The 27,899-nt window shown below is 43.1% G+C and overlaps 1 protein-coding gene across 9 annotated transcripts in view; it reads right to left on the bottom strand.

The window, feature by feature from the left end:
• Window positions 1-27,899, bottom strand: part of LOC139557713 (homeobox protein Hox-C4a) — a 113,483-nt gene that overhangs the window by 13,332 nt on the left and 72,252 nt on the right. For 3 of the 9 annotated variants that reach the window (XR_011671453.1, XM_071372829.1, XM_071372833.1), the window contains one exon: window positions 20,782-20,823. The exons of 2 other annotated variants lie outside the window; for them this stretch is intronic. Coding sequence is in view for 1 of the 7 variants with exons in the window: in XM_071372832.1 (XP_071228933.1) it covers window positions 14,317-14,684; window positions 15,228-15,669 (810 nt within the window). In the remaining 6 variants the exon portion in view is untranslated. Of the gene's footprint in view, window positions 1-11,602; window positions 14,685-15,227; window positions 17,819-20,781; window positions 20,824-27,899 lie in introns of those variants that run through there. 4 more of the 9 variants (XR_011671452.1, XM_071372830.1, XM_071372834.1 and 1 more) reach the window with 2 other exon arrangements.

Consider the following 27,899-nt stretch of genomic DNA (forward strand, 5'->3'; position numbering starts at 1 on the left):
AGATGGGCTGTCAGTCACCACCCTGAGCTTTGATGAATCACCATGCAGTGACCAGAGAGACTTTAGAGAATCCAGATTTAGACACTGCATATCATTTAACAGTTCCATTTCACGTCATTTACCACTTTCTCGCTGTTATTTATCCCAGGAAAGGGGAGTGGTTTTGGGTGGAAAATCTCTGTAACCGGGTTCCCGCCATTCAACCATAGGCTGGTCCATTTTTAGCTTAGTGGGCTTGTCAAGCTTGTTTTTTTTCTCATTATCTGACTAATAATCGGGCCACAAGGAAAAAAATGGGCCGGAGTGGGTACCTCCAGGAACAAAATGGCCTGGTGTGTTACAAATGCCAGGGCCAATTTCTGGTCCCATTCCACCCCTGCACCATAGCTACATTGGCTGCAACTCTTAAATAACCCATTAAAGCAACAGATTAAAACTGGCTATTTTGTCTTTCTTGGCCAACATGAAATTTGGGGAAATTAGCATGTTGGTTTGTGTCCAATAGACATTACCTTTCATTTGTATATCTCTCTCTTGGGCCTATACCATAAATTCAACATCCAGTCCATTCAGAGGAGTGCTACATTTTCGCCCCAAAATGTAGCACGGACGGAAGTTCTATTTTACGCACACTTATTTTGGGAATGATTCTCTGCTCTTTTAATACGTTTCTATTGTATATAACTTCAAAATTGTTATGTCCAAATTCTCAAACACATGGTAAAACACGATACAGGGTGAATTCTGAAACTGTGGGACACTTTCTGCATTTCAATCTTCTGAAACCTCTTTCATCCTCTATCCAACATACAGTATTAGCCCAACAAATGATTTATTTCTGAAATCCTCAAGTTGTTTCCTAATCACACAAAAATGACAAATGTTGGTATCATATTCACATGAGGCATGACACACCCATTTGTGTACACTGAGCCAAAACCAAATTTTTCTTCCGCATTTGGTCAACTGGGACAGCAGGTTAGATAAACTGGGACACCATTATTACATTCCCAATTGTACCACAATTACAATTCAATTCACACTTTGTTGTTATATTATTATCTTGAGGATTTCAGAAATGTATCATGTGTTGGGATAAAAGAGATTACAGAAGACAGAAATGCAAAAAGTGGAACATTATATAAACTGGAACCGCTTAATCCTGACACGTTTATTTCTTGGTCTGAGAAGTGAAAATCAAAACTATTGTTACTAAGCCCTTGCAGAGACAGCACATGATCAACATCACATCACCTCATTGGTGTGACATAATAGAGGGAGGTGGAGCAAGAGTCAAACGGGAATCTCACCCGCAAAGGACACGGTAAGATCAGTGACAGATTTTTTTTCTGTTTTGTTGTTAAGGTTATAAAACTGTCATAAATAATGCAATGTGACAAATTGTGATGTAAATGTGCATACTATGTACTAGTGCATCAAAATAAATAAAAAAGCTGCCAATATTATGTTTACATTTTGTAATTCAGTCATTTTAAGACCCTCACACGCTTCTACAGATGCACCATCGAGAACATTCTGTCACCGCCTGGTACGGCAACTGCATGGCTCTTCAGAGTGTGGTGTGGTCAACCCAATGCATCACCGGGGGCACACTGCCTGCCCTCCAGGACATCTACAGCACCTGTTGTCATAGGAAAGCCAAGAAGATCATGAAGGACCTCAGCCACTTGAGCCACAGCCTGTTCTCCCTGCTACCATCTAGCAGACGGAGATAGTACAGGTGCATCAAAGCTGGGACAGAGAGACTGAAAAATAGCTTTCATTTCCAGGTCATCAGACTGCTGAACAGCCATCACTAGCTGGCCACTGCCAGGTACTCTGCCCTGCACCTTAGAGACTGCTGTCGAATGTATGTAGAGATATTGAACACTGGTCACTTTAACAATGTTTACAGTGTTTTACCCACTTTATATATATGTACTGTGGTCATGGCTCATCCTATATAACTACTGCTGTACAAACCTTTTCTATTCCTATACTGTCCATACTGTCTAAACCCACTATTTATATATATATATATAGTATATATATACTGTATATACTGTATATATAAATGTTTACATTCCGGACTCTGACATTGCTTGTTCTGATATTGCTCATTCTGATATTTCTTAATTTACAGTTTTTTACTTTTTGGATTATGTATGTATTGTTATTCAAAGTTTCACTTTGGGATTTGACTCATTAATTTTTGACCCAGTAATTCTGCATGGTTACAGGGTTAAAACAGAAACAACTCAAAAGGTTAAGTTTAGGTACGATGGCTCTTTCTTGTGACATGCCTGATTACTGCACTGTTGGAGCCAGAAACATAAGCTTTTCGCTGCACCTGCGATAACATCTGCAAATCTGTGTAGTGACCAACATTTGATTTGATAAGATTTTTTTTACCAACCATAGATAGCTAAAGTAGGACAGCATGGAGTAGCTAAAGTAGGACAGCATGGAGTAGCTAAAGTGGGACAGCATGGAGTAGCTAAAGTGGGACAGTCTTATAGGCTTTTCCAATGGAGGAACGAGATCCAGTTTACATTAGGGACCCCTTATGTTAGGCAGGGCTCTGTTTCTTGTAGTACTGTTATACTGTTAAATTTACACTCACTGGCCAATTTATTAGGTACACCCATCTAGTACCGGGTAGGACCCCTTTGCCTCCAGAACAGCCTTTCTTCGGGGCATTGAAACGTTCCTCAGTTGGTATCAAGGGACCTAGCATGGGTCAGGAAAACATTCCCCACATCATTAAACCACCGCAACCAGTCTGTACCGCTGACCCCAGGCAGGATGGGGGATGTACTCATGCTGTTTATGTCAAATCCTGATAGCCAAATTCTTCTTTAAAAAAAAAAAATATATATATATGTATATATATATAGAATATTAAAACATACAAACTACATGCAGTGAAGCCACTCAACATTTACATTATATTGAGTAATCTAACCGTCTCCCGTTGACAGATCTCCCACCCAAATCAAAACAGGGGCCCAAACCAGCAACCTATCGGCCACCGGCCCAAGCTCTCAACCGCCAGCCGACCAACCATCCAAGATCCCCACCACAGTTCCCCTGAGAGCTTCCTCTCAACCATCCAAGATCCCCACCACAGTTCCCCCGAGAGCTTCCTCTCAACCATCCAAGATCCCCACCACAGTTCCCCCGAGAGCTTCCTCTCAACCATCCAAGACCCCCCCCCCCCATATATATACTTTTTAAAACCCTGTTTCTGAGATACTGGAACTGGCGCGCCTGGCACCGACGATCATACCACGCTTTTCATAGTAAGCCATGACCACGTGGCTCACTGTCTGTAAGAGTGACCTTTTTCGTGAACGGGGTGGTGTACCTAATAAACTATTTGAGCATAATCACAGTCCCGTTATTCCCTAACATTTTCAAGTGTTGGGGCAATATACTGGGCATCAACACTGAATACATTTTTTATGGATTATTTTCATGATTCATGTATCTGCTACAATGCAATTGGAACCATTGAGTTCTGGATAGCCTACAGAACACTCAGTGAATACAACTGGTAGTCCACCACCCCTCCCAACTGATTCGATGGGCCTAGCCCTAGTGCATAGACTTGGAGAGATGACAAGAACTGATGGCTGCTGAGAATGATACAACACCTTGGAAATGTATCAGATCCAATCAAAATAAAATAAAATGTTATTAGTCACATGCGCCGAATACAACAGGTACAGAATACAACCTTACAGTGAAATGCTTACTTACAAGCCCTTAACCAACAGTGCAGTTTCAAAAAAATACTGATAAGAATAAGAGATAAAAGTAACAGGTAAATAAAGAGCAGCAGTAAAATAACAAAAGCCAGACTATATACAGGGGGGTACCGATACAGAGTCAATGTGCGGGGGCACTGGTTAGTTGAGGTAATATGTACATGTAGGTACAGTTATTAAACTGGGAAGAAACTTCCGGCGCCGAAAAGAGATGGCCGCCTCGCTTCGCGTTCCTTGGAAAATATGCAGTATTTTGTTTTTTTATGTGTTATTTCTTACATCGGTACCCCAGGTAATCTTAGGTTTCATTACATACAGTCGGGAGGAACTACTGAATATACGATTAACGTCAACTCATCATCGTTCCTACCAGGAATATGACTTTCCCGAAACGGATCCAGTGTTTTGCCTTCCACCCAATACAATGGATCTGATCCCAGCCGGCGACCCTGTGCGACGCCGAAAAAGGGGCAAACGAGGCGGTCTCGTGGTCAGGCTTCGGAGACGGGCACATCGCGCTCCACTCCCTAGCATACTACTCGCCAATGTCCAGTCTCTTGACAATAAGGTTGATGAAATCCGAGCACGGGTAGCATTCCAGAGAGACATCAGGGATTGCAACGTGCTCTGCTTCACGGAAACATGGCTAACTCAAGGGACGCTAACGGAGTCGGTGCAGCCAGCTGGTTTCTTCATGCATCGCGCCGACAGAAACAAACATCTTTCCGGTAAGAAGAGGGGCGGGGGGGTATGCCTTATGATTAACGAGACGTGGTGTGATCATCATAACAACACACAGGAACTCAAGTCATTCTGTTCACCTGATCTAGAACTCCTCACAATCAAATGTCGACCGCATTATCTACCAAGGGAATTCTCTTCAATCATAATCACAGCCGTATATATTCCCCCCCAAGCAGACACATCGATGGCCCTGAACGAACTTTATCTGACTCTTTGTAAACTGGAAACCACACACCCTGAGGCTGCATTCATCGTAGCTGGGGATTTTAACAAGGCTAATCTAAAAACAAAACTCCCTAAATTCTATCAGCATATCGATTGTGCTACCAGGGCTGGGAAAACCCTAGATCATTGTTATACTAATTTCCGCGACGCATATAAGGCCCTCCCCCGCCCCCCTTTCGGAAAAGCTGACCACGACTCCATTTTGTTGATTCCAGCCTACAAACAGAAACTCAAACAACAAGCTCCCGCGCTCAGGTCTGTTCAACGCTGGTCCGACCAATCTGAATCCACGCTTCAAGACTGCTTCGATCACGCGGATTGGAATATGTTCCGCATTGCGTCCAACAACAATATTGACGAATATGCTGATTCGGTGAGCGAGTTCATTAGGAAGTGCATTGACGATGTCGTACCCACAGCAACGATTAAAACATTCCCAAACCAGAAACCGTGGATTGACGGCAGCATTCGCGTGAAACTGAAAGCGCGAACCACTGCTTTTAACCAGGGCAAGGTGACCGGAAGCATGACCGAATACAAACAGTGTAGCTATTCTCTCCGCAAGGCAATCAAACAGGCTAAGTCCCAGTACAGAGACAAAATCGAGTCGCAATTCAACAGCTCAGACACAAGAGGTATGTGGCAGGGTCTACAGTCAATCACGGATTACAAAAAGAAAACCAGCCCCGTCGCGGACCAGGATGTCTTGCTCCCAGACAGGCTAAACAACTTTTTTGCCCGCTTTGAGGACAATACAGTGCCACTGACACGGCCCCCTACCAAAACCTGCGGGCTCTCCTTCACTGCAGCCGAGGTGAGTAAAACATTTAAACGTGTTAACCCTCGCAAGGCTGCAGGCCCAGACGGCATTCCCAGCCGCGTCCTCAGAGCATGCGCAGACCAGCTGGCTGGTGTGTTTACGGACATATTCAATCAATCCTTATCCCAGTCTGCTGTTCCCACATGCTTCAAGAGGGCCACCATTGTTCCTGTTCCCAAGAAAGCTAAGGTAACTGAGCTAAACGACTACCGCCCCGTAGCACTCACTTCCGTCATCATGAAGTGCTTTGAGAGACTAGTCAAGGACCATATCACCTCCACCCTACCGGACACCCTAGACCCACTCCAATTTGCTTACCGACCCAATAGGTCCACAGACGACGCAATCGCAACCACACTGCACACTGCCCTAACCCATCTGGACAAGAGGAATACCCATGTGAGAATGCTGTTCATCGATTACAGCTCAGCATTTAACACCATAGTACCCTCCAAACTCGTCATCAAGCTCGAGACCCTGGGTCTCGACCCCGCCCTGTGCAACTGGGTCCTGGACTTCCTGACGGGCCGCCCCCAGGTGGTGAGGGTAGGTAACAACATCTCCACCCCGCTGATCCTCAACACTGGGGCCCCACAAGGGTGCGTTCTGAGCCCTCTCCTGTACTCCCTGTTCACCCACGACTGCGTGGCCATGCACGCCTCCAACTCAATCATCAAGTTTGCGGATGACACTACAGTGGTAGGCTTGATTACCAACAACGACGAGACGGCCTACAGGGAGGAGGTGAGGGCCCTCGGAGTGTGGTGTCAGGAAAATAACCTCACACTCAACGTCAACAAAACAAAGGAGATGATTGTGGACTTCAGGAAACAGCAGAGGGAGCACCCCCCTATCCACATCGACGGGTCAGTAGTGGAGAAGGTGGAAAGTTTTAAGTTCCTCGGTGTACACATCACGGACAAACTGAATTGGTCCACCCACACAGACAGCGTTGTGAAGAAGGCGCAGCAGCGCCTCTTCAACCTCAGGAGGCTGAAGAAATTCGGCTTGTCACATAAAGCACTCACAAACTTCTACAGATGCACAATCGAGAGCATCCTGTCGGGCTGTATCACCGCCTGGTACGGCAACTGCTCCGCCCACAACCGTAAGGCTCTCCAGAGGGTAGTGAGGTCTGCAGAACGCATCACCAGGGGCAAACTTCCTGCCCTCCAGGACACCTACACCACCCGATGTCACAGGAAGGCCATAAAGATCATCAAGGACAACAACCACCCAAGCCACTGCCTGTTCACCCCGCTATCATCCAGAAGGCGAGGTCAGTACAGGTGCATCAAAGCAGGGACCGAGAGACTGAAAAACAGCTTCTATCTCAAGGCCATCAGACTGTTAAACAGCCACCACTAACATTTAGCGGCCGCTGCCAACATACTGACTCAACTCCAGCCACTTTAAAAATGGGAATTGATGGAAATTATGTAAAAATGTACCACTAGCCACTTTAAACAATGCCACTTAATATAATGTTTACATACCCTACATTACCCATCTCATATGTATATACTGTACTCTATATCATCTACTGCATCTTGCCATCTTTATGTAATACATGTACCACTAGCCACTTTAAACTATGCCACTTTATGTTTACATACCCTACAGTACTCATCTCATATGTATATACCGTACTCTATACCATCTACTGCATCTGCCATGCCGTTCTGTACCACCACTCATTCATATATCTTTATGTACATATTCTTTATCCCTTTACACTTGTGTGTGTGTGTAAGGTAGTAGTTGTGGAATTGTTAGGTTAGATTACTTGTTGGTTATTACTGCATTGTCGGAACTAGAAGCACAAGCATTTCGCTACACTCGCATTAACATCTGCTAACCATGTGTATGTGACTAATAAAATTTGATTTGATTTGATTTGATTTGATTTAAAGTGACTATGCATAGATGATAACAACAGAGAGTAGCAGTGGTGTAAAGAGGGAGGGGGGTCAATGCAAATAGTCTGGGTAGCCATTTGACTAGATGTTCAGGAGTCTTATGGCTTGGGGTAGAAGCTGTTTAGAAGTCTCTTGGACCTAGACTTGGCGCTCCGGTACCGCTTGCCAAGCAATAGCAGAGAGAACAGACTATGACTAGGGTGGCTGGAGTCTTTGACAATTTTTAGGGCCTTCCTCTAGTGCCTTGCAGTCGGGGGCCAAGCAGTTGCCATACCAGGCAGTGATGCAACCAGTCAGGATGCTCTCGATGGTGCAGCTGTAGAACCTTTTGAGGATCTGAGGACCCGTGCCAAATCTGTTACATTGTCCAGAGAAATCTATTTAATCAAATCATATTAATTACATTTCTGTTGGGCTTACTAGTGAGGACACGAAGTTACCAGTAGCTCTCTTGCTATTGTAACTAATCACTCTCCCCTTATAATTCAGAAAGACCAGTTTATTCAGTCCATCCACTGACTGTAATGTCCTACACTCTAGAAAAATAGTTCCCAAAGGGTTCTTCGGCTGTCTCCATGGGATAACTTTTTTTGGTTCCATGTAGAACCATCTATGGAAAGGGTTCTACATGGAAACCAAAAAGGGTTCTTCCACAGGTTCTCCTATGGGATAGCTGAAGAACCTTTAAGATTCTATATAGCACCTTTTTTTCTAAGAGTGTATATAGCTCAATACTCTGACACTTGCCTGTTACCAGGGGCTGAAATGTAGGTAAATGTTATATTATGCTACACTAATGTTTATCAATGCTTTATAAGTAATTGCAGTAGGCCTATAATTACCTAAATTATGAATAATCCCATGATGGTAAAGAAATAACATTTTGGCAACCTATTATCAGCTTCAAGTGCTTATAATATTTATAATATTGCGCTTTGGATGGTAACTTTACTTGTAATTAATTCATTAATACTATAGATTCAAGAATCAGTTCGACACACACACGCACGCACACACACACACGCGCGCGCGCGCAGAAGCACACAGGACAGACACATCTGCTCCTCTGGTGGAGATCCGACAGACGCGAGAGTAGATTTACGGATTTATGACGCGTCCTCCTCTCCTCTGGTCAACGTGAGAGTGAGCCGCCCTATTCCCCCTATCCCTGGAACATGGTGACGTGAACCCTGTTTCAACTCAGCGCCTTTATGCAGCTGCCATGGCTGCCATTTAAACAGACTAGCTTACCCCTATCACAATACTCTGGATATGGCCCTTTTGTCTTACAAGACACTCATCTAAGAAGAGGAAATGTTGCTATAAGCATAATCCATTACTAACATAAATCTCAAAATAGGCACAGATGAGTTATCACCACAATGATCATCACAACTGTTGATTTATTTAGGGGATTTATGGATGAATGTGACTTCGTTACATGCTTTCTACTTCTTTTAACTATTTAATACTAGTTTGTTTTCGTTTTACTGTCAGCCAAGAGAGAGAGAGCGAGAGAGAGAGAGAGCGAGAGAGAGAGAGAGAGAGCGAGAGAGAGAGAGAGAGAGAGAGAGAGAGAGAGAGAGAGAGAGAGAGAGAGAGAGAGAGAGAGAGAGAGAGAGAGAGAGAGAGAGAGAGAGAGAGAGAGAGAGAGAGAGAGAGAGCGAGAGAGAGAGAGAGAGAGAGACGCCTTGCCAAAGGCCTGCCATAAATCAACATTCTAGAGTGGAATGTTCGCCTCTATTCCCTGGAATCACATGGAGAGAAAAATTCTCAATATTCTCTAAATACTTTGAAGAGACAAGATTCACAATGGCTTATCTTTTGCAGGAATGTTATCAAATCATTATATTTAAGAAATAAATATCACTATAGGCTACATTTGTACAAATGCAACGTATTCTTTATTTATTTTGGGGGAATTAATCACACCAATTGAAATAAATGACATGAAGTTAGACAATTAAACAAATAAATAATAAACGAACATAAACAATTTCTGAAAAGACGGATCTTAGCCTGGAGCTAGTTACAAAGTAAATAAAACATTTAATTTGAGCTAGTGCGTAATTCCTTTAAATGTAAACCCACTTCATTATTTACATTTTCTACGTTCAAATTAGTTTTCTTAGTAATTACATTCAAATGTAGATTTGATAGAAAGCTGAAACTCGTTATCAAGTTTTCAAATCAAGTTGAATAGACATTAGGTTGCAGCTGGTGTGTGATGGGACAGCTTGCATTTTTATGTCCCGAGAGAATGTCTGTTAAAAAAACTTTCTCCATCATTTCTGTGCAGTATCAATAATATTTTCCTTCAATTGACCGTGTCTTTTCGCATTGTGTCACAAAGTACAATGACTCAATTAAATTATAGTCAGAAGTGAAACAATAACGTGTTTTATGCTGATTGTGTTTACTCAAATAATATTGGACATCGTGAAAATAAACGTTGTCACATACTGTAACTTCCAGGCATCTTCGGGCCATGAGGTCAGTGGCGAGGTGGCTAACTAGATGCCGTTGACTGCATGCTCAGAAGAAGCTCCTCAGAGGAAGGTGTAACCGTATATCACTGCCCTTAATGGCAAATTCCGGATGCAAGATGTAGCTAGGTTTCGCTAAAATTCGTGAGCTATACACAATCTACAGAGGTCCAAGTTTAGGCTACACTAATCATTTTTATAACGAATAGGCCTATACGTGTAGGAACTCCAATATGCGACACACAGATAAAGACAAATAGTTGCATGTTAGCTTGAAAGGGTTGTACGAATACTACAGGCCATTGAAAAGTAAGTTAACTGGAAATGGGTTTCTACAGGTTCTACAGGTGTTCTACAGGGGGTCTACGGGTTCTACAGGGGGTCTACAGGTTCTACGGGTTCTACAGGGTTTCATAAAAGTGCACCGAAAGCCAAATTATATCAAATCCTATAAAATGTGGTATGCATCCTATAAAATATCGCGTGATATTTTGTGTTAATTGCTTACAGAAACATTTTGTAGGCCCATATGCTAAACACATTATTTGTGCCATATAGACTGCAGTAGGTTTAATATCTCGTTGGGAGCAATTCAAAGCATTATCTAAATATCGTTCATTCTATTCGGAAAAAACACTATTTTGTGTTTAATAATTCTAAAAAGTCCATTTGAACGTCAATCCTCTAAATACAGTTCATAATATATAGTTTACCTTTATTTAACTAGGCAAGTCAGTTAAGAACACATTTTTATTTTCAATGACGGCCTAGGAACAGTGGTTACCTGCCTTGTTCAGGGACAGAACGACAGATGTTTAACTTGTCAGCTCGGGGATTCAATCGTGCAACCTATCGGTTTCTAGTCCAACTAGTCCAACGCTTTAACCACTAGGCTACCTGCCGCCTCACTAATATAGTGATTACGAGTCACTATGTAGTCTGTTACCCACACAAATACATACTGTAACATATCATAGCCTAAATGTCTATAAGGAGATGAATCTGAGAGAAAGTCAAATGTTCAAACTGTAAGAGGGGAATACTTCCTAATACAGTTCTATGAAACACACCTGCCATGTAATATATTGCATGGAGATTCCCGGCAGCATCTCTAATGAGCATCTCTAATGAGCATCTCTGATGCTGACATATGGTGAGAGAGAATTAAGTCAAGATATTCGTAGGCCCACTTTGACGATAGATCGTAAACTGACCTTCAGTCAACTGCAAAGATAGGTTTTTGCTACATGAGGTACAAAAGTTTGTAATAAAATACACAATATGCCTACAAATGATAGCAACAGCATATGGATTAAAAAATCTATATGTTAAAACATTTGTTTTTATTTATTTAAGAACTGGTTATGTTATTGTAAGAATCAAAGGCATGTGCAGGAACAAAATTGCATTTGAAATGGTAAATGTAGTTAGGCTTAAGCCTATACTACGCCGGAAAGTGCATATATACATAGGTCTAGGTCTACTAATCCTTAATTTAATCATATTGAAATTGAATTACTATCCTCGAACATGTACTCGCGAGATTACATTGAAGCTATGCACAACAAAAGTATTTTTGTTATGTACATAATTCTGATATAAAAAGGTAATAATGCATTCGACATGAGTAACACTCACATGCAGACGGATCATAAAGCTCCGAAGTAACCGCTTGGAAGTCCCTCAAATTTGTAGGATGTCCTACAAAGGGTCTAGGTCCTACAATGGAAGAGAAGTGACCGACAGTTCACCGCACTCTCAGGTCACCACTGAGAGCAACAAAAGAGCAACACATTCAGAGGTGCCCTTCTACCGGCCCCTCAAGTAGAAAAACACACAAAGAAAGTCCAGAGCCCTGACGAGGCCACGCAAGGACCGGGGACGACCTACGAGGGCACACACAGAAGGTACAAGTATAGAGACCCAGTCAGGTCACGGGGGGTTGCAAAGGTCGACCATCCCGGCTGAAACGGACCTAATGGGACAGAAAATGTGCCCTCCGACTGAACTCGGCCTTCTCGCGGTTGATCCCAAACTTCAATAAAGTACATTTTCAGCCTCGCTACATGGAGGCGACAGGATCTAGAAAGAGATTGGAGGGATGGTGAGACTCTGGCGTAGCTATACATTCATTTCTCTCAATTGTCCAGGCAGCTATATAAATGCTACTGGAATTCTGCATGTTTTAGGGCTTTACGGGCGTTCCAACTGCCATTCCAAAGTCATGTCCACGTCACGGTGTTAAGTTTCCTTTTTAGCCCTGATAGTTTTATTTCGTAAAATTACTAGTTAGCGATGTGGGTTTATTTCTGAGAGAGGCTGTTGCCAAATTAATATATTCAGACCCAAATAATTCTTTACTCTGCGGCGCTAAGATTGATGGTTTAGAATACCTCTTCCCTTTGTGCTCTTTGCCCCCCACCTAGCAAGCCGTTTTATCATTTCTATTCAAGTCACACAGTTTAAATAATCTATCAAGCTATTGCGCTCTTTTCAAACATTGCATGTTTTTGCACAACATTTTGAGCAGAATAAGAAAAAGTTATTCTACAATGAAATTCGTTTTGGAGAACTGTTAATTGGACGGCCTGTTTTGTGGCTAGGGCCTACATAAGATCAAAGGCGCAATATGACTATCCTATGTATTATTACAGTTGCATGGTGACAACACGTCCACAACATTGCCATAGGTCTATCGAAAATCCCCCCACGATGCTTGAGCAGTATAGGCTATACTTACCAAGAGCAGAGGTGACGATGACGTTGCCTCAAGCGCTACTTTTTAAAAGCATATTCTTCACTTTGACGGGGGAGGTCTCAGGCCGCAACAAACATAGACTATTATACGAATGACAATTGGTGAACATCTCAAACGTACAACTAACATTCCTTTGTATATAAGGTACAAATTGTTGCATATTGAGAAGGCCTACGTGCACGCATATAAAACACTATTATCCAAACTATTGTTTTATACAAGATCATCTTGGAAAATCTGGATGCATATTTTTAAGAGGCAACAGGTCTTGCTGGTAGATATAATCGGAATACAATATTTTGTAGGCTATATTCTCACTTATAGTCCACGATGTAGTCCTTCAAGGCTTTAGGCCTTTCAGAATCTGACCTAAAATTATTGACTTTATTAGAAGAAAAGAAGCAACCTGCAATTGGGGCAAAACAATGAATTAATAGGAATCCATATACCATCAACACAACTGATTATGTGTCATATTTTGGCAATACGAAATTGATTTCCAAAAGGTATGTGCAGAGCTATATGATCAGTAATGAGCAGGAAGCAGGGCTCCAGCCAGTCAGTATAATCTGAGGGGGCATGGTTGAGGGCCTGGTTGAATGGCTTGCCAAATTAATTGAATGTCCTTGAGACTAATGAGCTACATGTAGGATAATATGATGCATGCAGCCAGGCCATAACCCTTTATTTGGAGTAGAATTATGGATTATTATTGGATTGGGGGGGAATATGAACGGTGGATCTGTATACGCGTGCCTACCTCGAGAACGATTCTAAAGGAACATTTCAAATCGTCAGTATCATATTTGGCATAGGCTAAACAATTTAAAGCTAAACATTGCCAAACAAATAATGCGTTGTTAGGCTGAACCATCAATAAAGAACTTGGTAAATTGTGACTATACCATTTTTATATAACGGCCACCACATCAATAGCCACAGTCACCAAAACAATAGGCACTCTGTTGGCCATGAATGAATCGATCCAAACGGGCGTAAAACTAGTACACTCACTGTTTTATTGACCAATATGATTATCACAAATACACTAAACTCTGTGTATTGCATTTCACAATAATCTGCTAAACACACCACAAACTAGATTGTAATTAAAAATCCTGTTTCTGAAAGCAAGGAGCTAATTCACCTTGTTATAATCCTAAACATATGCGTTCAAGATCAATGTTCCATCGGTACGTTCCAGCATTTTTACCAAAAATAACTATGATTGCCTATTAATGATATTCTTCCAGTGTTGAGCTTGAAATAAATAGATTGTGCATTTCAACTTGGGCGGTAGGGCAAACAAATGGCTCACAATAACATTTAGATAAAATGTACATTATTTTCCTTCATTCAAAACATTTTTCTCATAAAAAAACATCATCTTGATTCAGCATTAAATAACTTAAACCCTGTGTCACGTAAAAATAACCCATCAGTATTCGTATAAATCCATGCTATATAACATGCATTTTATATAACTTTGGACTTAAATGAAACCGCACAAATACCTACGAAAACAAAATATATAATATACTATAAATAATCAGTCATTCTCTATCCCCCTTCTTGAAGTGGTTTTCTTTTCGCCTTATAACCTTGTAATATCCTCGCCATCCTCTACTCCGGACAGTTCATCGGGAGTAATGCTACCAGTGGCCGAGGAAGTGGCGACAACGCCGGCTGATGAGGTTGCGTTGGACCCGGAGGATATGCCCGTGGTGGAGGATCTCACTTTGGTGTTAGGAAGCCTATGGTCTTTTTTCCACTTCATCCTGCGGTTCTGAAACCAAATCTTGATTTGTCGTTCGGAGAGAACCAATGTATGGGCTATCTCAATGCGCCTCCGTCGAGTTAAATAGCGGTTATAGTGGAACTCCTTCTCCAATTCTAAGACCTGCTGTCGAGTGTAGGCTGTCCTAGACCGCTTGGAATCCGGTCCATTGTAATTCGGGTTCGCTGTAAAGGGGAAGAAGTAAAGAGAGAGAGAGAGAGAGAAAGACAAGGAGGGAAGGAGTGGGTAAACAATAGTGTCCTCAACTGAGACATATGATGGGCAGGGCAGAAGGAATGGCTAGATATGCTAGTTATGATATTAGAAATCATAGAAATGGGAAGTTAAGAACTTGACTATTTCTCCATAATGAGGGGACACACATCCAAGTATGCACTAAATTATTAATGCAAGATTCCAAAGCGCAGTCTTTTTTCTGTTCATCTCTCCCCCTCTTCTCTCCATCCCGCACATACATAACAGCAGAAGCCACATGGTGATACGGCTGCCCAGAGTATACCTCTGCTATAAAATTTATGGCGGGTGTAATTACCGACGCCGAGTCGTAAATCCGACTCAAATGTGCCATTTCAAAGGCTTCTCCTCTATCTTAGCAGGGTCTGGGAAGGAGATGGGAGTCAGAGGCACTGATAAAGGGAGGGAAAGGAAGAGAAAGGAGTAGGGGAGTGTAGAGAGAGGGAACAGACAAACACAGACAAGTTGCCTACCGGTGCTGACGTGAATTTTCTTCATCCATGGGTATACCACGGGCTGCTTGGAGGAGGCTGAGCTGTTTGGATGCTCCGGTGTAGCTTGGTTGCAGGCGGAGGATGCAGCCGGTGGGGTGGTGGGGGACATGGGTAACTGTGGGGTCTCACATGAGGATGGCTGCCCTTTCCCTGCAAGCAGGTGCGCAGAATGGGGTAGTCCATGTCCCTTTTGCGTGTCAGGTTCAGGGATGCTTGCACAATTATATTGGCGCTCTTGGTAGCTCGCCCGTGGAGGGTATAACTCCTGATGGTGATGCTGGTAACCAGAGCCAGGGTCCCTGGCGCGGCTGTAATATTCGGGGCTGTGCTCGGGGATGTAGCTGTTTTGTGAATATTCCTCGCATGGAGGAAATTTCGGATCAATGTAGGTAGAGTCCATCAAATACGAGCTCATGATCATTAATTTCTGCAGTGGAAATTTATTTTTCTAGCTTTGTCGTTTTTCTGCTCCATATAGCCCTCCTACTTGTGAGCAGCCCTTGTAAAGTTAGTTTTACCACGTGACCCCACGGCCCAATGGCAGAGTGAGAGCTAGTCCCCGGATAAGGAACCAAAGGTTTTGAAACATACCTTCGGTCGCCATTGTGTGCATAATCTCTTTCTCTCTCTCTCTCTCTCTCTCTCTCTCTCTCTCTCTCTCTCTCTCTCTCTCTCTCTCTCTCTCTCTCTCTCTCTCTAAATTCAATTTTAATTTTTCTCTCTCTCACTCTCTCCCTTGTTGTGTTACCAATGCCATTGATATTGCAGCAAAAATTGCAACACAAACCCTTCTTATGTGAATTACACAGTGTCATTATAGTTCTATTATTAGCATAATTTTTTTCAGAGGTAGAAATAGCCTACAATAATAATAGCAGTAAACAATAATGGTTAGGCCTGCCTAAATCACAGAAAGTTGGCCTCTGACCCTCTCTAAGAATATTATGATGCTGCCTTCTCAAATATAAAATAATCCAACACGAAATGTTGGCCAAATCCTAAATAGATAAAAAAAATTACGCATAAAATTCACTTTCACATAGCATTTCGAATTATGGTTTTGTTTTGAAAACTAGAACTGAGCTTGGCTCATATGAGAAGAAGGTGGACACCAAATGGGCACCGTATCAGTGAAGTAACCACACAATAAGTATTTTGCTTTGCATTTGAGAACTTTCAAAACTGTGTCAATACTTTACTTCGTAAATATTCTGAGAGACTTTTCAAACATAGCATTCCAAATACTTTTCAAATGCATTACTACTTTTCAAATGCATTACTACTTTTCAAATGCATTACTACTTTTCAAATGTATTACTACTTTTCAAATGCATTACTACTTTTCAAATAGGCCTACTTTGCTATCTTGTGCAATGGACACAAGGGAAGGCAAATATTCTTTAATGATGGTATATCTCTAATGTTTATATCACTGTCATTATTGGATATTGCATTGAGGTCTCTGTCTCTCTCTTCATGTTTAGAGACGTATGCATTTGAATACAAATCTTTATAAGGCTGCAATGTTGATGAAACCAGCTTTACTTGCCCTGAAATGACTCGTAGGGACGTTTTGTCCAATCGTAGGTTTATCTCCATCAACACTAGTGGTTGTCTAAGTGTACGTGTATGGTTATTCATTTGATGTTAGACCTAGATGGGGGAGTAAGTCCATTACAAACTCTATCCACTGTTGTGTTCAGCAAAGTAAATCATTGCAGATAAGGTGACAATTATGTCTGGTAGACTATCCGTTGCCACAGACGCTTTACAGGTACTATTATACTGTCATTAACTGCTGGCTAAGTTTGTCAGTGGCTGTAATTCCATGCCTTCAATTATGCGCGACACCACAAACCACAGGACAGTAGACCTACATAATCAATGTAACCCTTGTGAGTCAATGGAGTTAATAATAATCATATTAAATATTGAAATATTAAATATTTATATGAAATAAATATATTATAAATGTCGGGCCTACTACATACTAGGGATGGATTATAATAAGATTATATTAACAAGGGTTATAATACGAGGTCAATCACCTGTTAATCATCATCTAATGTAGCGGTAGTGGCCTTCTTTTAGTCTTATCTGAGCAGGTGAAAATGACATAACAGGGCGGATGTTTATGGTTTGTTTATGTGTAGACCGCGCCCGCCATTTCTATTACTTTTGGCAGCGATGTTTGAGGCGTTTTATAGGGCTGTAAAACGCAGTAAACCAGTCCGCTTTAAACGATCGCTGTTTTTTTAAATGTTTACTGGTACGGACCGAATACTCGTAGTAGCCCTTTGCTTCCAGATAGCCTACTGTACACAATATAGGCCTATGGACGTCCTGACAATGCCTAGGCTACTTATGTGGAGGTTGAACACATACTGTGTATGCTGCACACAGACTTCTTCTGAGATGTATGCTATTCGTGCCCTATTATTCCGGATAACACTGCATGCAGCTATAACCTACTGGATAGAAGCGAGGGTTGACCAGACGATTATCTTGACATACGTGGGATTTCAGTAGCCCATGTATTCCTGTAGAGACGTACTTGCGATTGTTATCTATTAACACAAATTCGGTTCTACAGGGTACATATAGACAACTAATGAGTCTTTCCATTGCAGCCTGAAAAGAAGAGCTCCAACTGGAAAAATTCGGTTAGGTGAAAACCTCTCTCTCTCTCTCTATTCTCTCTCTCTCTCTCTCTCTCTCTCTCTCTCTCACACACACACACGTACACGTACAAGCACACACACACACGAATAGAGTCTCCTGCCTAATATGTTTTTCTCTATCAGATTCAATCAAAACCCTGCCTTTGAGGTAACTTCTCTAAAATATGAATATTCAAGCAAAACACGTGCACTACGGGTACAAAGCGAGCGACCGCGTGACAGCACAGATGAAATATACGTTTATTTTGTCCCCAACGATTTCTTGTGCTCGCCTGCCTCGCCATTACCATACTGACCGCTCCGTAACCTCTTTTCCTGCCACTCCAGAAGTTAATGAGAAGACGGCGATGAAAAATGTTATATCCTGCATGGTGTGAGTGTGACCTGTTTCAATAATCCAGAGGGGCAAACATAGGCTACTGAAATCGTGAATATATTTAATATATAGAGTTTTGAAATAGAATCCAATAGAATGTTTTATTTTTTAAGTAATCAAAACAATAACATGTTCACTTAACTTGATAAAATGCTATACCTACAATGGAATAGAAAATTATCGAAAAGGTGTAGGTAGGCCTACATTAGACGTCAGCTACCTTGGTAACCATGAGACAAGAGAAGAAGAAAACATCCTCAAAATGTAAAGGACCCTTTCGTTCTCATCTTACGTTAGCATCTGCAAATCCCGGCATATTATTATAATTTTTGCACACACCCGCCTACGCCTTCACATGCCCTGTGCACGCCCCCAGCTCCCCTCTCACCCCAGCTCCAGTGTTGTGGACGCATTTTAATATTCGTTAGACAGCCTGACCTGCGTTTCAACCCTCGCGTTTGACTACTTCCAATAGTTCACTGCCAAGGATTATTGATGGGCGAAAATAAATAAATAATTTCTCCCCACAAATGGCTTTCAGATCTCTCACCTAGTTCAATATCTAGTTATAATGTAGAACTACAGAAAAACGAGGGCCTTAGGCAAACTAATTTGATGTTCCATTTGTTCATGGGAAAAATGGTTAACATTTGCTTTCCTGTGACATGAAAACCTTTCAGCATGTTCTCTTTCACACGCATAGGCTATCTGTAACACACGATACGCATGCAACACATATCTGTAACACACGATATGCAGATATGCATGCAACACATATCTGTAACACACGATATGCATGCAACACATATCTGTAACACACGATATGCAGATATGCATGCAACACATATCTGTAACACACGATATGCATGCAACACATATCTGTAACACACGATATGCATGCAACACATATCTGTAACACACGATATGCATGCAACACATATCTGTAACACACGATATGCATGCAACACATATCTGTAACACACGATATGCATGCAACACATATCTGTAACACACGATATGCATGCAACACATATCTGTAACACACGATATGCAGATATGCATGCAACACATATCTGTAACACACGATATGCAGATATGCATGCAACACATATCTGTAACACACGATATACATGCAACACATATCTGTAACACACGATATGCAGATATACATGCAACACATATCTGTAACACACGATATGCAGATATGCATGCAACACATATCTGTAACACACGATATGCATGCAACACATATCTGTAACACACGATATGCATGCAACACATATCTGTAACACACGATATGCATGCAACACATATCTGTAACACACGATATGCATGCAACACATATCTGTAACACACGATATGCATGCAACACATATCTGTAACACACGATATGCATGCAACACATATCTGTAACACACGATATGCAGATATGCATGCAACACATATCTGTAACACACGATATGCAGATATGCATGCAACACATATCTGTAACACACGATATACATGCAACACATATCTGTAACACACGATATGCATGCAACACATATCTGTAACACACGATATACATGCAACACATATCTGTAACACACGATATGCATGCAACACATATCTGTAACACACGATATGCATGCAACACATATCTGTAACACACGATATGCATGCAACACATATCTGTAACACACGATATGCATGCAACACATATCTGTAACACACGATATACATGCAACACATATCTGTAACACACGATATGCATGCAACACATATCTGTAACACACGATATACATGCAACACATATCTGTAACACACGATAAACATGCAACACATATCTGTAACACACGATATGCAGATATACATGCAACACATATCTGTAACACACGATATGCAGATATACATGCAACACATATGTAAGCTACAACATTGATGGTAGGATGAGAAAATATTTGTTGTTCTTTCACTGAATTATGTTTTTTAATTTTTTTTATTTAACCAGACAAGTCAGTTAATTAAGAACAAATTATTACTTACAATGACAGCCTACCCTGTCCAAACCCGGATGACGCTGGGCCAATTGTGCGCCGCCCTATGACTTCCAATCACAGTGATTCAGCCTGGATTCGAACCAGAGACTGTTCATTGTCTAAGGCACTGAGATACAGTGCCTTAGACCGTTGCGCCACTCGGGAGCCCAATATAATTTTTGAATAGATATGTTTCAGAATATTATAATAAATTAACCACAGTGTGCATGGTGAGGCCCGGTGAGGCCAAACTGTGTGAAATGCAATGTTTAATAATAAACTCATTGCACAATGGAATTTGTGTGCATAGACCTAGGCTTCGATGAAACCAACTTCTTAGCATGAGAGCAAATAGCTTCATAGCCATTATCAGGGAACACTGCCCTCTCTGTTGGCTCTGCACACGGGAAAGGACAGGGCAAGTAGCCTATTTGTGTACAAAATAATAAACAACATACATACATGCTCCCCTTCATTCCGCCTCGGTCATCAATTGTTGTCTGCAAAATTGAAAAAATGTATCAAATTAGATGATCAGTGGGATAACCAATAAAGTTAAAATAAGTAAAATGATATATTATTCCCACCCCAAATTATTCGGAATGGTTTTAATAAAAGCTCTAAAATAGAATAGCCTATGATGCCATGAAAAACAACATACGGTATTGGTAATGGAGGGCCAGGATAGCCTGCAACATTTTCGAATTTCATAAACCACAAAATGATCGTTATTGGAGAATTATCTAATAAATTAGCAGGTTAGAAATAGCTAAACACTTGTTAATTTGTCATCGAAAATCAATTGACAAAAATCAAGTCATACGACACAAATCCCCATTTCTAACGACATCACTCTTAACTCTGAAATTCCAAATGTATTTGGAAAATACAAACCACATTTAACCTTCCCCATTAAGGAACAATGTTCATGTCCTTGAATTTGGGGACCCTATTAGATTTTTACAATTCAATTCAGTCTGGTACAATCCAAGATGGCGTAGCAGTCAGACGTCTTTTGTCCTCGTCTTGTCGTGTCCCGTGTATATATCTTTTTATTCGCATATATATATATATATCTTTTTTTTCTACACCTCAACTTCAAAACACTCTCCTGCAACCCGCCTCACCCAATGTGGTGCGGATCTGTTTTTTTCTAAAGTATTTCTATTCACCTCGAATCCGGTCCCGGAGCAAGCACCAATTAGTCTGGAGCTAGCACATGCTAGGCCCTTTCTCCCGGCTAGTTAAAGAGGCCCATCAGCCACTCCTGGGCTACAATACCCGGACCCCTTCTACTGCCAGTACGGGGCACGGAACCCCGCCGATCCTGCACGACTGGACTACGACGTAATCTGCTCGAGGGTGTACTCAACTGGCCTCTACATCGCGACGTCCCCTGAATGCCCATCCGCTATTTGCGGCCTGCTAGCTGCTAGCGGCGGCCTGCTAGCTGCTAGCCGCGGCCTGCTAGCTGCTAGCCGCGGCCCACTAGCTGTCTAGAGCATATTGGACTGTTAGCTGTATAGATCCATCGGCCAATTTCCTGGGCCACTATACCTATTTTGCCCATTGGACTTGGACCCCTCTGCTACTCGGAACCCTACTAATCCATCACGACTGGTCTATTGACATCACCACACGCGGAGGCTAAAACAGACTTTCCTCCATCGAGACGTCCCTCTAAGTCCCTTCTGCTAGCTTGCTAGCCCCGGTCTGCTAGCTTGCTAGTCCCGGCCTGCTAGCTGTCTGAATCGCCGTGTCTTCAGCCAGCCCAACCACTCACTGGATCCCTATTGATCACCCGGCTACGCATGCCTCTCCCTAATATCAATATGCCTTGTCCATTACTGTCCTGGTTAGTGAATATTGTCTTATTTCACTGTAGAGCCTCTAGCACTGCTCAATATGCCTTAACCTACCATTTAGTTCCACCTCCCACATATGCGGTGACATCACCAGGTTTTAACGTCTCTAGAGACAATATCTCTCTCATCATTACTCAATGCCTAGGTCTACCTCCAATGTACTCACATCCTACCATACCTCTGTCTGTACATTATGCCTTGAATCTATTATCTCACGCCCAGAAACCTGCTCCTTTTACTCTCTGCTCTGAACGCACTAAACGACCAGTCCTGATAGCCTTTAGCCGTACCCTCATCCTACTCCTCCTCTGTTCCTCTGGTGATGTAGAGGTTAATCCAGGCCCTGCAGTGCCTAGCTCCACTACTACTCCCCAGGTGCTCTTATTTGTTGACTTCTGTAACTGAAAAAGCCTTGGGTTCATGCATGTTAACATTAGAAGCCTCCTCCCTAAGTTTGTTTTATTCACTGCTTTAGCACACTCTGCCAACCCGGATGTCCTAGCCGTGTCTGAATCCTGGCTTAGGAAGTCCACCAAAAACCCTGAAATTTCCATCCCTAACTATAACATTTTCCGACAAGATAAAACTGCAAAGGGAGCGGTGTTGCTATCTACTGCAGAGATAGCCTGCAGAGTTCTGTCTTACTATCCAGGTCTGTACCCAAACAATTTGAGCTTCTACTTTTAAAAATCCATATTTCCAGAAACAAGTCTCTCACCGTTGCCGCTTGCTATAGACCACCCTCTGCCCCCAGCTGTGCCCTGGACACCATATGTGAATTGATTGCCCCCCATCTATCTTCAGAGCTCGTGCTGCTAGGTGACCTAAACTTGGACATGCTTAACACCCCGACCATCCTACAATCTAAGCTTGATGCCCTCAATCTCACACAAATTATCAATGAACCCACCAGGTACAACCCCAAATCCGTAAACATGGGCACCCTCATAAATCAAATCAAATCAAATCAAATTTTATTAGTCACATACACATGGTTAGCAGATGTTAATGCGAGTGTAGCGAAATGCTTGTGCTTCTAGTTCCGACAATGCAGTAATAACCAACAAGTAATCTAACCTAACAATTCCACAACTACTACCTTATACACACACAAGTGTAAAGGGATAAAGAATATGTACATAAAGATATATGAATGAGTGGTGGTACAGAACGGCATAGGCAAGATGCAGTAGATGGTATAGAGTACGGTATATACATATGAGATGAGTACTGTAGGGTATGTAAACATAAAGTGGCATAGTTTAAAGTGGCTAGTGGTACATGTATTACATAAAGATGGCAAGATGCAGTAGATGATATAGAGTACAGTATATACATATGAGATGGGTAATGTAGGGTATGTAAACATTATATTAAGTGGCATTGTTTAAAGTGGCTAGTGGTACATTTTTACATAATTTCCATCAATTCCCATTTTTAAAGTGGCTGGAGTTGAGTCAGTATGTTGGCAGCGGCCGCTAAATGTTAGTGGTGGCTGTTTAACAGTCTGATGGCCTTGAGATAGAAGCTGTTTTTCAGTCTCTCGGTCCCTGCTTTGATGCACCTGTACTGACCTCGCCTTCTGGATGATAGCGGGGTGAACAGGCAGTGGCTTGGGTGGTTGTTGTCCTTGATGATCTTTATGGCCTTCCTGTGACATCGGGTGGTGTAGGTGTCCTGGAGGGCAGGTAGTTTGCCCCCGGTGATGCGTTCTGCAGACCTCACTACCCTCTGGAGAGCCTTACGGTTGTGGGCGGAGCAGTTGCCGTACCAGGCGGTGATACAGCCCGACAGGATGCTCTCGATTGTGCATCTGTAGAAGTTTGTGAGTGCTTTTGGTGACAAGCCGAATTTCTTCAGCCTCCTGAGGTTGAAGAGGCGCTGCTGCGCCTTCTTCACGACGCTGTCTGTGTGGGTGGACCAATTCAGTTTGTCCGTGATGTGTACACCGAGGAACTTAAAACTTTCCACCTTCTCCACTACTGACCCGTCGATGTGGATAGGGGGGTGCTCCCTCTGCTGTTTCCTGAAGTCCACAATCATCTCCTTTGTTTTGTTGACGTTGAGTGTGAGGTTATTTTCCTGACACCACACTCCGAGGGCCCTCACCTCCTCCCTGTAGGCCGTCTCGTCGTTGTTGGTAATCAAGCCTACCACTGTAGTGTCATCCGCAAACTTGATGATTGAGTTGGAGGCGTGCATGGCCACGCAGTCGTGGGTGAACAGGGAGTACAGGAGAGGGCTCAGAACGCACCCTTGTGGGGCCCCAGTGTTGAGGATCAGCGGGGTGGAGATGTTGTTACCTACCCTCACCACCTGGGGGCGGCCCGTCAGGAAGTCCAGGACCCAGTTGCACAGGGCGGGGTCGAGACCCAGGGTCTCGAGCTTGATGACGAGTTTGGAGGGTACTATGGTGTTAAATGCTGAGCTGTAATCGATGAACAGCATTCTCACATGGGTATTCCTCTTGTCCAGATGGGTTAGGGCAGTGTGCAGTGTGGTTGCGATTGCGTCGTCTGTGGACCTATTGGGTCGGTAAGCAAATTGGAGTGGGTCTAGGGTGTCCGGTAGGGTGGAGGTGATATGGTCCTTGACTAGTCTCTCAAAGCACTTCATGATGACGGAAGTGAGTGCTACGGGGCGGTAGTCGTTTAGCTCAGTTACCTTAGCTTTCTTGGGAACAGGAACAATGGTGGCCCTCTTGAAGCATGTGGGAACAGCAGACTGGGATAAGGATTGATTGAATATGTCCGTAAACACACCAGCCAGCTGGTCTGCGCATGCTCTGAGGACGCGGCTGGGAATGCCGTCTGGGCCTGCAGCCTTGCGAGGGTTAACACGTTTAAATGTTTTACTCACCTCGGCTGCAGTGAAGGAGAGCCCGCAGGTTTTGGTAGGGGGCCGTGTCAGTGGCACTGTATTGTCCTCAAAGCGGGCAAAAAAGTTGTTTAGCCTGTCTGGGAGCAAGACATCCTGGTCCGCGACGGGGCTGGTTTTCTTTTTGTAATCCGTGATTGACTGTAGACCCTGCCACATACCTCTTGTGTCTGAGCTGTTGAATTGCGACTCGATTTTGTCTCTGTACTGGGACTTAGCCTGTTTGATTGCCTTGCGGAGAGAATAGCTACACTGTTTGTATTCGGTCATGCTTCCGGTCACCTTGCCCTGGTTAAAAGCAGTGGTTCGCGCTTTCAGTTTCACGCGAATGCTGCCGTCAATCCACGGTTTCTGGTTTGGGAATGTTTTAATCGTTGCTGTGGGTACGACATCGTCAATGCACTTCCTAATGAACTCGCTCACCGAATCAGCATATTCGTCAATATTGTTGTTGGACGCAATGCGGAACATATTCCAATCCGCGTGATCGAAGCAGTCTTGAAGCGTGGAATCAGATTGGTCGGACCAGCGTTGAACAGACCTGAGCGCGGGAGCTTGTTGTTTTAGTTTCTGTTTGTAGGCTGGAATCAACAAAATGGAGTCGTGGTCAGCTTTTCCGAAAGGGGGGCGGGGGAGGGCCTTATATGCGTCGCGGAAATTAGTATAACAATGATCTAGGGTTTTTCCAGCCCTGGTAGCACAATCGATATGCTGATAGAATTTAGGGAGTTTTGTTTTTAGATTAGCCTTGTTAAAATCCCCAGCTACGATGAATGCAGCCTCAGGGTGTGTGGTTTCCAGTTTACAAAGAGTCAGATAAAGTTCGTTCAGGGCCATCGATGTGTCTGCTTGGGGGGGAATATATACGGCTGTGATTATGATTGAAGAGAATTCCCTTGGTAGATAATGCGGTCGACATTTGATTGTGAGGAGTTCTAGATCAGGTGAACAGAATGACTTGAGTTCCTGTGTGTTGTTATGATGATCACACCACGTCTCGTTAATCATAAGGCATACCCCCCCGCCCCTCTTCTTACCAGAAAGATGTTTGTTTCTGTCGGCGCGATGCATGAAGAAACCAGCTGGCTGCACCGACTCCGTTAGCGTCTCTTGAGTTAGCCATGTTTCCGTGAAGCAGAGCACGTTGCAATCCCTGATGTCTCTCTGGAATGCTACCCGTGCTCGGATTTCATCAACCTTATTGTCAAGAGACTGGACATTGGCGAGTAGTATGCTAGGGAGTGGAGCGCGATGTGCCCGTCTCCGAAGCCTGGCCAGGAGACCGCCTCGTTTGCCCCTTTTACGGCGTCGCACAGGGTCGCCGGCTGGGATCAGATCCATTGTATTGGGTGGAAGGCAAAACACTGGATCCGTTTCGGGAAAGTCATATTCCTGGTAGGAACGATGATGAGTTGACGTTAATCGTATATTCAGTAGTTCCTCCCGACTGTATGTAATGAAACCTAAGATTACCTGGGGTACCGATGTAAGAAATAACACATAAAAAAACAAAATACTGCATATTTTCCAAGGAACGCGAAGCGAGGCGGCCATCTCGTTTCGGCGCCGGATGTTAAATGTCATCCTAACCAACTTGCCCTCCAAATACACCTCTGCTGTTTTCAACCAAGATCTCAGTGATCACTGCCTCATTGCCTGCATCCGTAATGGGTCTGCGATCAAACGACCACCCCTCATCACTGTCAAACGCTCCCTAAAACACTTCAGCGAGCAGGCCTTTCTAATCGACCTGGCCCGGGTATCCTGGAAGGATATTGAACTCATCCCGTCAGTAGAGGATGCCTGGTTATTCTTTAAAAGTGCCTTCCTCACCATCTTAAATAAGTATCCCCATTCAAAAAATGTAGGACCAGGAACAGATATAGCCCTTTGTTCTCTCCAGACCTGACTGCACTTGACCAGCACAAAAACATCCTGTGGCGTTCTGCATTAGCATCGAACTGCCCCCGTGATATGCAACTTTTCAGGGAAGTTAGGAACAAATATACACAGGCAGTTAGGAAAGCTAAGGCTAGCTTTTTCAAGCAGAAATTTGCATCCTGTAGCACAAACTCAAAAAGGTTCTGGGACACTGTGAAGTTCATGGAGAATAAGAGCACCTCCTCCCAGCTTCCCACTGCACTGAGGCTAGGAAACACTGTCACCACCGATAAATCCGCAAAAATTGAGAATTTCAATAAGCATTTTTCCACGGCTGGCCATGCTTTCCACCTGGCTACCCCTACCCCGATCAACAGCCCTCCACCCCCCACAGCAACTCGCCCAAGCCTCCCCCACTTCTCCTTCACCCAAATCCAGATAGCTGATGTTCTGAAAGAGCGGCGAAATCTGGACCCCTACAAATCAGCCGGGCTAGACAATCTGGACCCTCTCTTTCTAAAATGATCTGCCGAAATTGTTGCAACCCTTATTACTAGCCTGTTCAACCTCTCTTTCGTATCGTCTGAGATTCCCATAAATTGGAAAGCTGCTGCAGTCATACCCCTCTTCAAAGGGGGAGACACTCTAGACCCAAACTGCTACAGACCTATATCTATTCTACCCTGCCTTTCTCAGGTCTTCGAAAGCCAAGTTAACAAACAGATTACCGACCATTTAGAATCCCACCGTACCTTCTCCGCTATGCAATCTGGTTTCAGAGCTGGTCCTGGGTGCACCTCAGCCCCGCTCAAGGTCCTAAACGATATCATAACCGCCATCGATAAGAGACATTACTGTGCAGCCGTAGTCATCGAACTGGCTAAGGCTTTCGACTCTGTCAATCACAACATTCTTATTGTCAGACTCAACAGCCTTGGTTTCTCAAATGATTG

Source organism: Salvelinus alpinus, chromosome 28, assembly GCF_045679555.1.
Source record: "Salvelinus alpinus chromosome 28, SLU_Salpinus.1, whole genome shotgun sequence".
In the NCBI taxonomy this organism is placed as follows: domain Eukaryota; kingdom Metazoa; phylum Chordata; class Actinopteri; order Salmoniformes; family Salmonidae; genus Salvelinus; species Salvelinus alpinus.